Here is a 12,721-nt window from a genome sequence, read left to right as displayed (position 1 = left end):
ATAGAAATTCCGAAAAATAAAATTTTAATGAATCCGCATTCAAAATTGATGAGCATGCAATAATAGATACACGATAAGTTCTCAAATTATTTATAACAAAACATATAGCTTAATGCTTAAAGAGTGCATCGAAGATTAAGACATTTAGGCAAACGTAGGTGGTAGGTATAACATTATACATCGTAATTTCTTTGTTTAACAGGTAGTTGTGTGCAAATTTCCACACCACCTTTGCTCAAAAACGACAACATTAGAATAATGAAGTCCGTTTAAATACATAAGGTATTACATATTGTGGTATCCCCGTTAAGGCCTAATCCACGCGTACAAATAGCTAGAGTGTCAATTTTATCCACAATTTCGCTACAAAGTAATTTACTGTTAATGTTAATTAAAATTAACTTGTTTTTGTTTTTAATGTACCTAGTATAAGATTTGTTTAATAAGTATTTGTTTTGACGAAGGACCGTCACAGATGACAATAATTAGAAAAATAATAATGTAATGATGGTAAAATATGGAAAAATCTGTCCATGATTGGATTGAACATTAGGAAATTTGATGATGCAGCTCGAGTTTTTTTATATGGCGAATTTGTGGATTTAAGTTTAAATCAATAGGAAATATTATAAGACTTTAATTAGGTATTTAAATTATTAAACGCACGCACTGGTGAATTTTTATACAAAATAATTTATTTTAATAGGTACTGTTAATTTTTTCTGCCAACACTCATAAAATAATAAGTGACACGGGTTCATTATTATGAACTTCACTTTTTTTAATACTCACATAGGGATTATGGATATTGGGTAAAAATGTAACAGTAACAATAAACCAAACGTTAGAATAGTGACAGTAAATATATAAATCATTTAAGTAATTTTAAATAAATTAAATTGACACTTAATTTACACTTAAACTGTTGTAAAGTAGCGGCCTGTAAAAATATGTATATTATAAGTTATAACTATAGTGCTCAGAAGTTATAGGAGCTTTGACATTTTATTGATCTGAAAAAAATATTTAAAAAAAATATATTAGAAAATATATTACCAACATTGGAATATATAGGCATGATAAAGATTAAATGCGTATCGCACCGTTGTCGTTAAATGAATAGTCGATTGCGGTGATAACAACCTATCTTCATTAATATGGAGTTATATATTCAATATTATTACTAAAATACACAGATTAAAAAAGAAAAAGATCAATTTATTTTTTAGAAAATACTAAATATGCAAAATATATTAAAATGCTTATGAAGATATGCACTATTCCCCTAAAATTGACGGAATATGCCTTTTAAATTTTAAATTTTTTAACTGACAATTGTTTAGCTTGGATTTTTTTAGCTTTAGTGTTCTATAAATTGAGAGCATAATATAGAATAATATACAACTCCTACAACTTCCGAGCCCTAATTATAACATTTAAAATACTATCCTCATCGGCACCAACTATTTTCATTTATATTTATTATTATTAAATATTTTTAAATCATTAATGCATTATTATAGATTTCATTCTCATTGGGAACTACTAATAATGCGTGAAAAATAAAAAATAAAAATGTTCTCACTCGTGCTTTTTCTAATCACAACCAGCGAGATGGGAGAGAGCAGTAAAATATGGACTTCCGTACGACCTTTTTTCCATGTGGTATCGACGACGTGGCCGGAACTTCTTGCGAATTACTTCGACAACTTCCGTACGACCTGCAGTGTTGAATGTAGATTATTTTAAGTAGAGGAAAAACAATTAAATTAAATTATAACTTTACTTTTAAATTTAAATACTCAATTAATATTCAATCTAAAATTCAAAAATATCAAAACAATAAAACTAATTGGATACATTTAAGACAATTCACTGTTGTAATATTACAGTATAAATAAATAAATAAATTCTATTCGATTAAACATTAATTACGCAGTGTATACAAAACAATATATTCTCCTTTTTAGCCAGCACGGTATTATACTTTTATTTATTTACTATAGCCAACATACTATTATAATTTATTATATCAATTTTATATTCGTGGGTAAAATGCTTAGATTTTCTTCAACAGTATCTTTTCTGATAGGAAAGTGAATCTAATTGGTACTTTTGGGGGGGGGGGGGGTTTGGTTTTTGTTGTAACTCTAAAACAAATTACCGTAGGTACATGAAATGTTGACTGAATGTTTATATTAACATTTTTCAAATATTTTGAGCTGTTTACGGACATTTTCAGTTTCCATTTTTTTTAGTTTTTTTTCTATAAATATCGATAAAATTGTATTTGTTGGTTAAAAAAATCTTGAAAATTTAATAGAGTTCTCCTAGTATATTGTTTCAAAGGCTGATAAAAAAAATTAAAAATCCAGTCACAATTTTTTTTATTAGCATTTTAAGTTCAAATATTGACAAAATACGTAAAAATGACGAACATTTTCAAAACATTTTGAGATAGAAATTTATAAAAAATTTTATTTTTAAATCTAAGATTTTAAAATTCAATACAAGATTCCACATAAATTTGTAAACCTTTATCAAAAAAAAAATTTCTAGAAGAAATTCAAATTAAGTTTTTATGAGCATTTAAAATTCATATTTTTACAACATTTGATATTCACTTGATTTCTCATGTAACGATTTTCTTATTTTTTTATAATTAAAAACGAATGACTGTAGATACTTGAAAATTTCACTGAATGTATATATTACCATTTCCTATACAAGATAAAATTTTCAAAATATTTTGATTTGTTTTAAACTGTTTAGGAACATTTTCTGTTTCCAATGTCATTAGTCTTTTTTTCTATGAATATCAATAAAATTTTATTTGTTGGGTAAAAAAGCGTGGACATTTAATGCAAAGCTCCTGATATATTGTTACAATAGCAATTGATAAATATTAAAAATGCATAAGCACAATTTTTTTTTATAAGCATTTAAAGTTTAAATTTTGACAAAATTTATCAAATTTTAGATTTAATAATTATTTTGTAGTTAAAAATGTATAAAATGTTCAACTTTTATAGCTAAGGATTGAAAATTTAAAACAAGGCTCCACGTAAATAGGTTGCAATACGTAGAAACATACGAACGCCGGAACGCGGCAATACCGGTCAGCGAGACACACAATAATATAACATAATCATAAATCATAATTCATAATACTATCTATTATCTAATATATTTTTAATTTATTTAATTTATTCTTAATTTATTTTTAATTTTTAATTGATCACCCCTGGTAGGTTCTCAAACAGGAATTTTGAGATTTACGATAGAAATTGTTGTTTATTAATGGTTGCTATATGGGTTATAAGAGTTGAGAATAATACTGATTTATTATTATTATTTATTATTACGTAACAGGTCATTATTTATAATAATTGATAACTCCTTTGTTTATTCAGTTAGAGAATCGATCAAATGTCATAAACCTTCTCCGCAATGAGCTCTTCAATTTAAAAAAAAAATCATAACAATCGGTTCAGTAGTTTCCGAGAACATGCGAAATACAAGAGCCCAAAGAACTGAAGAACAAATCCAGCAACAAAATACTGATGCGCGTGTGAGCATGGCGCAATCACGTCGAGAACGATCAGAAGATTACACGAGCTGAACGCAATGAAGCAATAAGATTAGAACAACGACAATCACGCCGTTTCACAGTCAATAGGCGCAGAACAAATGACCAATATATATATATGCAGTGGCGAATCCAGGGCTTAATTTTGGGAGGGGCAAAAGTACAAAAAGTTCCAAAATTGGCTAAGCACAGTGTAAAACAAAGAAAAACTACAGCGATTGAGGGGGGGGGGGCAAATGCCCCCTTTGCCCTCCCCTGGATCCGCCACTGTATATATGTGTGTGTTCAACATACGCTGATGAGATCAACGCTTGCTTAAAATCATCGTCACTGTGGCGTAATGTTGAAAAAATACAGCTGAAAGTAAATATGCGCGTTCAAATGCTTCGAGATCCATCCGCCGAAACATTCTCAAAACAACTCTTATCGGCGATGGAAAAGTTACTGTAGATGCGAAACCGGATGCGTAAAATTACCGACCGATTTCTGCACAATCATTAATTCGCAAGATGCTCTCATTGAACAAATATTTCCCGATGTACACACACACAGTACACAAATCACGAGTGGCTTGCAGAAAGAGCAATTAATTTTAGCGGCAAAAAAATGCGCACGTTGACGATTTAAATCTGAAGATAGAACAGTTGTTGCCAGGGAAAATGGTATCACACAAATCTATTGATACAGTTCGCGATGCCAGCGAAGCTGTAAATTTTCCAACAGAGTTTTTGAGCTCACTGGAATTGCCTGGCATGCCACCGCATAATTTACAATATTGAAGGTTGGATCTCCGATTGTTTTGCTTCGTAATTTGAACCCGCCACGACTGTGCAAACGGTGGTACGCGATTAGTCATTCAAAAATTAATGAAAAACGTTATCGAAGCCAGCATTTTAAATGGCAAGTTCCGAGGTGAACATATATTAATACCACGAATCCCTATTATACCTACATTCGCTCATCATAAGAAGTCCAGATGTCGCTCGTTGAAATCGGTATTGAGATTCGAGAGGTTGTTACTCCGTGGCTGGTGCTCATGCACTGATGATTTAACCTAACCTAACCATGATATTCTGTGATTTAACTACGACACGGGACCAGAGAGTGGTAGGCAGGCGGCTTTTTTCAAAAGGTTGTCGTGAGCTTAGGAACTAGATTATTCTTTGGCGGCAGATACCCTTTTTGCCTTTCCTTCTCCTCTGGCAGTCTGGCGGCATATAATAAAGTCACATACCCTACATTTTACCGTTATAAGCGCGTGCCGTTATCTTAAGAGGATGTCAGCGCACTATTTGTTTTCTCTATTTGACCCACACGCAACATAGACAAAACGCATTTGCGCAGAATCGTTTTTTCTATGTTTTTAAGTAATCTTAGAGTAAAATCACCCATTACAAAAAAGATAAAGAATAATATTTTTGAGGGAATGTCGTATCGATTTTAGATTTTATTGTTATTTGACTTCGCATTTGAGTTTCAAAATAAACAAAAAAATGTTGTAAATTGTTTTGAAACAATATTTAGAAAAATCGATATGACATTCCCTCAAAAATATTATTCTCTATCTTTTTTCATAATGGGTGATTTTACTCTAAGATAGTAAGATTACTTAAAAACATAGAAAAAACGATTCTGCGCAAATTCGTTTTGTCTATGTTGCGCGTGGGCCAGAGAGAGAAAACCAATAGTGCGCTGACATCCTCTTAATCCGTAGACATATCATACGGATCGTCTCTTTTTGTCGTTGATAATGGTTTTATTGGATGTGACCGATTTCTACAAACGCCAGTCTGCCCGTTATTTATTATTGTAAGATTTTAGTTTATTTATTTTAATGGTGTGAGAGCACATCATTACAGCTTGGTAGGCAGTAAGTTCTTAATAATATTATAAGCATGGTAAACTAAAGTATATAGGTAACTATAATCTATAATCTATACAATAGTATATTATATTATGCGGGTCATATACCTTGGCAGTGGTGGTGCAAGATGTCAGAGGGTTAGTGTGAGACAGTAGTTGTCTCACAACTAATAATATGTGGCGGTGGGTAGCAGTGGCGGCATGAAATTGTGGACGCTTTGAAGTTTATTGTAAATTTTAGATATTTTTACCAACACACCATTCATTGAACCAAAATTAGCAACAGGGGCCATTAATAATCATTATTTATTAATTATAATATTTTAATGATATTTGTGTTAAGGTCTTACGATTATATAACTATTTATACACCCACCCACTCATTTCAGACATGAAGCAATTGCTTCAAATAATCTTAAATCCCGCCGCTACTGGTGGCTAGGTAGGTACCTAACACATGGTAGGTAACTGAGATGATATTGGATATTTTGTATTTATATACGTATTGTATATAGTCTATAGTTATGTTATTTTCATAGAAAAATGCAATTAAAACAGAAGCAACTTTTATTTAAAGCGAGCCGCCCATCAAACTTTAGTTGCCAAAAGAGTAAAGACGCACACACCATACCTACTCAAATACATAAGGCAATAATTTACAACAGGTATAAATATACAATACAAGTGGATAAACGCTATTAATTCATTAACATTTACAATTTAAAATTCAATAATATCAATATTAGATTACAAAATGAAGATCTTTAAAAAGTTTAACAAACAATAAAGTAGATACCATCAATCTGGGTAATTTGAAACTTCAGTAGTTCGGCGTGACTTGAAACAGTTTCATTTCTAATTAATCATATCAATATAATATTTTAGTTTATTACTGAGATTTAGTAAGCGAACCGTTTATAGATTAAAATTTTCTTTGCGTGTTAGTGATACATAATAATAATATTCTTAACAATCAGTCGATTTTTCTTAACAAATACAAAAAAAAAGTACCTAATCTATTTGGAGGCGAATCCTAGTAAAAATATATAGTATTAACTATTAGTTACTATAGGCTACTATTAAACTTGTTAATATTTAGTATTAAGATGATGCTACAAACTCATTTGTTATTTCCGTCTTACAGGTGCGTAAAATAGCAAATTTTACTCTCAGCAGATCAAGTATAGGTCTGTTAATTTAAAAATTAGAGTGAATTGACCTCTTATAAAATTTAAAGGTCAGATTATTACCTAGGGCATTTTGTTATATTTTAATTTAAAAGTGAGTTATTAGTATTTTAAGATGTAGACCTAACCTAACCATTTACAATTATATAATACTCAAAACTTACTTTAAAATTAAAATATAATATTCTTACCATCAAGTTTCATAGTAAGTCGATTCACTCTAACTTTTAAATGAACGGGGCTAAACGTGACCTGCTGAGCGTTAAATTTGCTGTAAGACGGAAGCAACAAATCTCCGTCCTTTTAATTTATTTATTATACTAGCCACTAGGTACCTATTATAGTTATTATATAAATCTATATAATAAAAATGAAATGCTGTCCGTTGGTTTCCCCGCATTACTTCAGAACGACTGGACCGATTTAGCTAATTTTTTTCTAAAATATTCCTTAAAGTCCAAATGACATTTTTATGAAAAGAAAAATTGGAAAAGTTGCCAGGAAAATGTGTTCAGTTTATTGTTTAATCTCTATACCTAGTGGCTAGTTAGCTCTCAGGTAATTTTTTTTTCAGCTGACTTTTATTTTTGCTTAATTAATAATTAATTACTTTTAATTAAATGTAAACATTTTATTTTATTTTTGCAAATTATAAGAAGTAAACATATAAAATGTTTATAATGGTTTGATGATTGACCCATAACTTTTTAGTCAATATTAATATAGTTATTAAATAACTGGGCTTATAAAACTATGTTTAACCTTTTTCAATGAAACAAATAACAAGTAACAACTATACTCGATTCAAGTTAAGAAACACAATCAACGGTGACCAGTTTTTGTTGGCAATAGTTAGGCGACACCCGTTTGTCATCCCACCTAGTCAACTATTACAACTATACACAATACACTTGCCGTGTAGTATTGCCACACCCCTGCACACAAGTCGGCCACCAACTATGTTCCTTAACTTGAATAGGATATACATATTACATATAGACAATAAATTTCGAATAAATCAACATCTATATTTGAATTGGTTATCTTGTACTTTATTCACACTTTTAAATATATGAATTTCAGAAATGATCTATTCTATTATTTCATCTTTTTCAACTTGGTCAAATGATTTCGTAATGCAATCTGAAAAGACAAAAACAAAATTCTATTTATGAAGCATCATTACTAATTATATTTTCAACATATAAAAAAACATACAAATATAAATAAATAGTAACAAACAAACAAAAATCACTTTTTTTTTAAATTTTATATAAAATAAAATGTTAAAACAGTAAAGTAAAATATTTAAAAATCTATAAGCAGGGGCTCAGCGGGTCCATGTTAATGTCGGGTAATGGCCCGACCTCTTTTTTTTTAATAAATGCGGCCAGCAGCAACTTTTTATTTACATCATAATTTTATTATGAGCATGAATATATTTAAGCCATGATCATGAGTAAATGTATATTAGAAAACCTCTACTTTAAATTGTCTGACCACATTTTAAAAACTTCTGTGCCACACTGTCTATAAATATTTGCTATTCAGTTAATTTTGTAGATATGACAAATATATTAAATTGCATTGATACAATGACTGAACAGAATTATACTCTTAACCATTTGTAACCAGTGGCGGCTCATGGATAAATATTTGGTGGTACACACAGTGGTGACCTGTGATGTTTAAAGTAGATGGTATGCAATTATTGCAAAAGTTCTTTAAATTAAAGATATCAGTAAATTTCAAATTCAAAATTGTTGAATGAAAAAAAATAAAAATAGAAAATACGGATGGAGTTAAGTAATACGGCGATTTCGCTACAGATAAGCAACTAGGTGTGCAACAGTTGCTGCATACAGAGGTAGATTTTATTTGTTAACCCCCACCACTCAACAGCCAAACGTATTTACATGGACCAACAGTGTTCTGACAGACCTGCACACTAGTTGATGACATGTGCATATATTGCATACCTCAACTACATTTTAGGAGTATAACAACTGGCATGTTTAAGCGAATATCAAATGTTTTTTTAAAATTTTATTTTGTATTGTGTATTGTGTGAGGCCCAATGGCCAATGCATTTATATTTTTACTACCACTATCACCGTCCACCATTACTTTTATAAGTACAAACTGTACAATTTACAAGTCCCCTATCTTCTCAACGGTTTGTTATTTGTTAACATTTAATTTTCTATTATGACAGTCAATCTCATATTATTCTCATGGCCTCATATCAGTACACCCCACCTACCACCCATTTATGTTGAGGCACAGGCCTCAAAAAATTACTTCACCACGCCACTGATCACATTTGAGTGAATGCCCTAAATTAAATCTTGTAGACATTATTTATTATTTATAAAAACAACAAAAAGTTGCAACCAATAATCAAAAATAATACATTCATGAATATGAATTTAAGCTATTATTACTATTTAAGATAAAAATAATGTAATGATTATTATTTTTAATTTATAAGTTACCTGTTTATCCTTAAAAGACTTCTTCGCTTTTCCTTTTGCCTTGTGTTTAATCATCATGAAATTCTTGGTTTTCTTTTTTTCTCTGTTTGTCTTACTAGAAAATGGATTTAAACGTCCATCCTTGTATCCAAACTTTTCTCTTCCCTCTTGCCCTTTCTAAAATTAATATAATGTAGGTATACATAAGTAATTTATTTAATTGTCAATTTATTGATACCTTTATAGAGTCTATTCTTGTTTGTTTATCGTGTTTTCTTTTTTTATAAATATTTTCAATATCTTTCAGCCTAACTAATTCTCCTCTGAAAAATAATAAAATAAATAAAAATTTACCATATTATTTAATAAGTTCTAAAAATGTTTATAAGTTATTACCTAGATGATTCTTCGGGTTCAGCAGGCCTTTTGCGATTTTTAGCAGATGTCATCTGTTTGCTTAATTGAGCAATTTCTATACGTTTAAAATCTTCATCTGATAAAATTCTCATAGAACTAACTTGTGCTGCTTTTTCATTCTTTTCAGCCAATTGTTCTTTTTTAGATATTACTTTTTTTTTTTTTGTTATTACATTTGTTGTTGAGTTCTGCGTGGAAATACTTTGATCTGTGTCATTTATACCCTCAGTATCAGAAGTATTTTCTATGTCCTCGTTATCATCATCACTATCATTAATATCTTCATCTTCATCATCTATATTCTCATCATCGCTGATTTCATTTTCCGAATGACTAACATTCACCCATTCATCATCACATGACTCATCAGAATCATCAGCGGAATCATTATTTTCTGCATCGAGAAGTATTTCAGCACCAGATACAAACTCTTTTGCATCCACTTCACCATATTTTCTTGCCACAATTTCCAACGATGCTTCGGTAGGTCTTCCCTGGATAATATAATAACATAACCATGCTTAAATAATATAAATTTAATACAATTTATAAAAAAAAAAAATTACCCTATCTTTTTTATGCAATAATTGTGGCATAGAAGATCTATAAACATGTATTAATGACTTAGCTGCCATCATGACACTACGCTCACGATAATTTTTGTATTGAGCAAGATCTCTTAATAAATCTTCAGTCATAACTAATGGGGCTCTTGTGCACATCTCACGAATAGCATTTAACCTAAAAAAACATACATATAACATTATATGCTATTATAAAAATTAATTAATTAATTGCAAACTTTACCCAATTGCCATAACATCAGATGAATTTCTTTCTGTAACAAAATTATTCACTAAAGCACGTAACACAGGTTCTAAAACATCAGGTGGAACAATTTCGTGTGATGCCTGAGCAACAAATTGCATCATTCGTACTACCTCTAGAAAATTGTTAATTCAATTATTGTAGTATTAATAGTTAATCTGATATAATAACTTTCAGTATACAGCATTTAACTGTACTTTATACATGCACTAGTGAATACTAATAAATTATTAACACAAAAATATATATTATGACATTTGACCATTACAGTAAAAATATCAAAATAAATAAAATATACAGTCTCACATAACCATTCAAATAAATTAAAACTAATATGTATATACTTAATTTACAATTTTTAAAAATAAATAAATATTTACGACTTTCTGAGAAAGACAATATATATGTAATAACCTTTTTGGTGAGGTTGTAAGAACCTTTGGATATAAGGGTAAAAATTGAAAATAATTAATTGGTGTAAACCAATTAAACGTGACACTACATCTAATGTCAACATTTTCACTTCAAATCGTTCATGTCTTTTTTCTAATTGATGAAATAACTTCTCTGCAAACCCTTGAGGATCATGTATTAATGTCAAAGCCGCAAAATTAGATGATTGTTTTTGTTTCTTCTTCTTCTTATTTTTCTGAAATAATATAATTGAGTTGTTTTAAAATTACTTTTTTATGAATACAAATAAAATATAATTTTTAGTTTATTTGTTAAGATACAAAAATACATACCTCAACTAATCTTTTGACTTTTTTTAAATTTTTTGTTCTTTTTCTTGTTGTTTTGCTCACTTTATTTGCCATAATCACTTCTCTAGTATTTGGTGTATCCTTAAATAATTATTTTAAAAATTTTAGTATTTTTAGGAACAACATAATATATTATTTGAAAAATATTTACATCATCAGAACTTGATGAATCACTATCATCTGAAGAATCATTATTATCCACAGTTACAAAAAATTTTAATGCAGCAACCATAACTTTGGTAATTTTTGAAAAACAACCTGTTGATATTACATTCACTGTCTTTGTATCTCTCCAAATATTTTTCTTGTACAAATCAACCATTATTCCCTTAAATAGAAAACCTTATTATATTATTGCAATATTACATTAATATTTCATCTCCAATTAGGTATCCAATTTGTGTTATACTCACCAAAGACATTTTAGCTGCCTTAGCATTATTATCTTTAAGCATAGTATACATGAAATTTTGAAGATTCTAAAAAAAAAAAACAATAAATACCTACATTCTACATTTATTCATGACTTAAATATTATTTTTATAACACTTACTCGATTCAACTTGGCATCTTTATGTTTTGAATTTAAGTTCTTAATATCAGAAACTATATGTGATTCTAAAAATTTTCTCAATTCCTTATCTTGTGATCTGAGTAAGCCAAAAAATAGTGAAAGCAAATCTGTAGGTGTTAATAATCGCTTATTACGTAACAATATTAAAGCTCGGCAAAATGTCTAAGAATATAATACATTGGAATTAAAATTATTATTTATCATTATTAATAATTATTAATTACCATTCGCATATCTTTATCTAGAACAGGCCCATGTGTCTGTAACATATTTGTGAGTTCTTGCGCAAAAGTGGCTAATTCACCAGGATAGCAATGCGCTACCTGGGCCATAAACATTACCAGTTCATCAAGACTTTTATTGAAATCTGTCGGGCGCAACGTGAAAACTGCCAATAGTGACTTGTAATGGCGTTGTTGTTGTAAGAACTAAAAAATAAAAAAAGTTTGCGTTTTCAATATTAATCAAAGTACCTAGGTATGTAGTGAATTTCTTTAAACTTACTTCATCCTTATATGATGCTGGATCCCTTTTTATAAGATTTTGGAGCTGTGGTAAATTATTTGGCAACTGATTATTGTGCCGTACCATTATGTATTCGAAGTGGCTATCAATACGTCAGACATGAATGGAAAGACATAAATTTTCTAAGCATAGAACACGGCCACATGTCTGGCCGGGAAATAATGAAATACGGCGAATGCCGAATGGTGATACGGTAGATCTCCAGGAGTCAGAGTGATAAGAATAAAAAATAAAAACAAAAAATTCGTTGTTGCCAACTTATTAAAGTAAAAATCCCACCAACAATACTGCAACCTTAGATCCATGATCTAACCCAACTGTCCCCATCCCATATAACCCACGATTAATGATAAGATATCTTTATAACCATAGAACAATAAATTTAAACTAAGCTTAAATTTAAGGCGCCATGAAATTATTTGAAATATATTTTTTAAGGAAAACGATTTCATGAAAAATATAGCGCTGTGAGTAATTTAAACAGACTTTAATATTATAAA

General features: G+C 29.6%; 1 protein-coding gene across 1 annotated transcript; it reads right to left on the bottom strand.

Annotated features, from left to right (window-relative positions):
- Positions 1-6,126: 6,126 nt before the first annotated feature.
- LOC132949223 (protein SDA1 homolog) lies at positions 6,127-12,400 on the bottom strand. Its single transcript, XM_061020000.1, has 13 exons — positions 12,201-12,400; positions 11,921-12,124; positions 11,676-11,858; positions 11,536-11,601; positions 11,274-11,450; positions 11,105-11,203; positions 10,773-11,007; positions 10,338-10,473; positions 10,097-10,271; positions 9,510-10,024; positions 9,352-9,436; positions 9,135-9,290; positions 6,127-7,782 (listed from the first exon to the last, which is right to left on the bottom strand). The coding sequence occupies exons 1-13, from the start codon at positions 12,285-12,287 to the stop codon at positions 7,738-7,740; spliced, it is 2,163 nt and encodes a 720-aa protein (XP_060875983.1). The 5' UTR covers positions 12,288-12,400; the 3' UTR covers positions 6,127-7,737.
- Between the last annotated feature and the right edge of the window lie 321 nt (positions 12,401-12,721).

This window comes from Metopolophium dirhodum, chromosome 7 (assembly GCF_019925205.1).
Source record: "Metopolophium dirhodum isolate CAU chromosome 7, ASM1992520v1, whole genome shotgun sequence".
Lineage (NCBI taxonomy): Eukaryota > Metazoa > Arthropoda > Insecta > Hemiptera > Aphididae > Metopolophium > Metopolophium dirhodum.
This window is presented reverse-complemented; position numbering and strand designations above follow the sequence as displayed.

Excerpts from the sequence above, each read along its gene's own strand:
- LOC132949223 (XM_061020000.1), bottom strand. The coding sequence starts at position 12,287 with ATGGTACGGCACAATAATCAGTTGCCAAATAATTTACCACAGCTCCAA. Across the intron at positions 11,451-11,535 it reads AGGCAGCTAAAATGTCTTTG|GGAATAATGGTTGATTTGTA; the intron begins GTGAGTATAACA and ends TTTCTATTTAAG. Across the intron at positions 9,291-9,351 it reads CAAGAATAGACTCTATAAAG|AAAGGGCAAGAGGGAAGAGA; the intron begins GTATCAATAAAT and ends TATTAATTTTAG.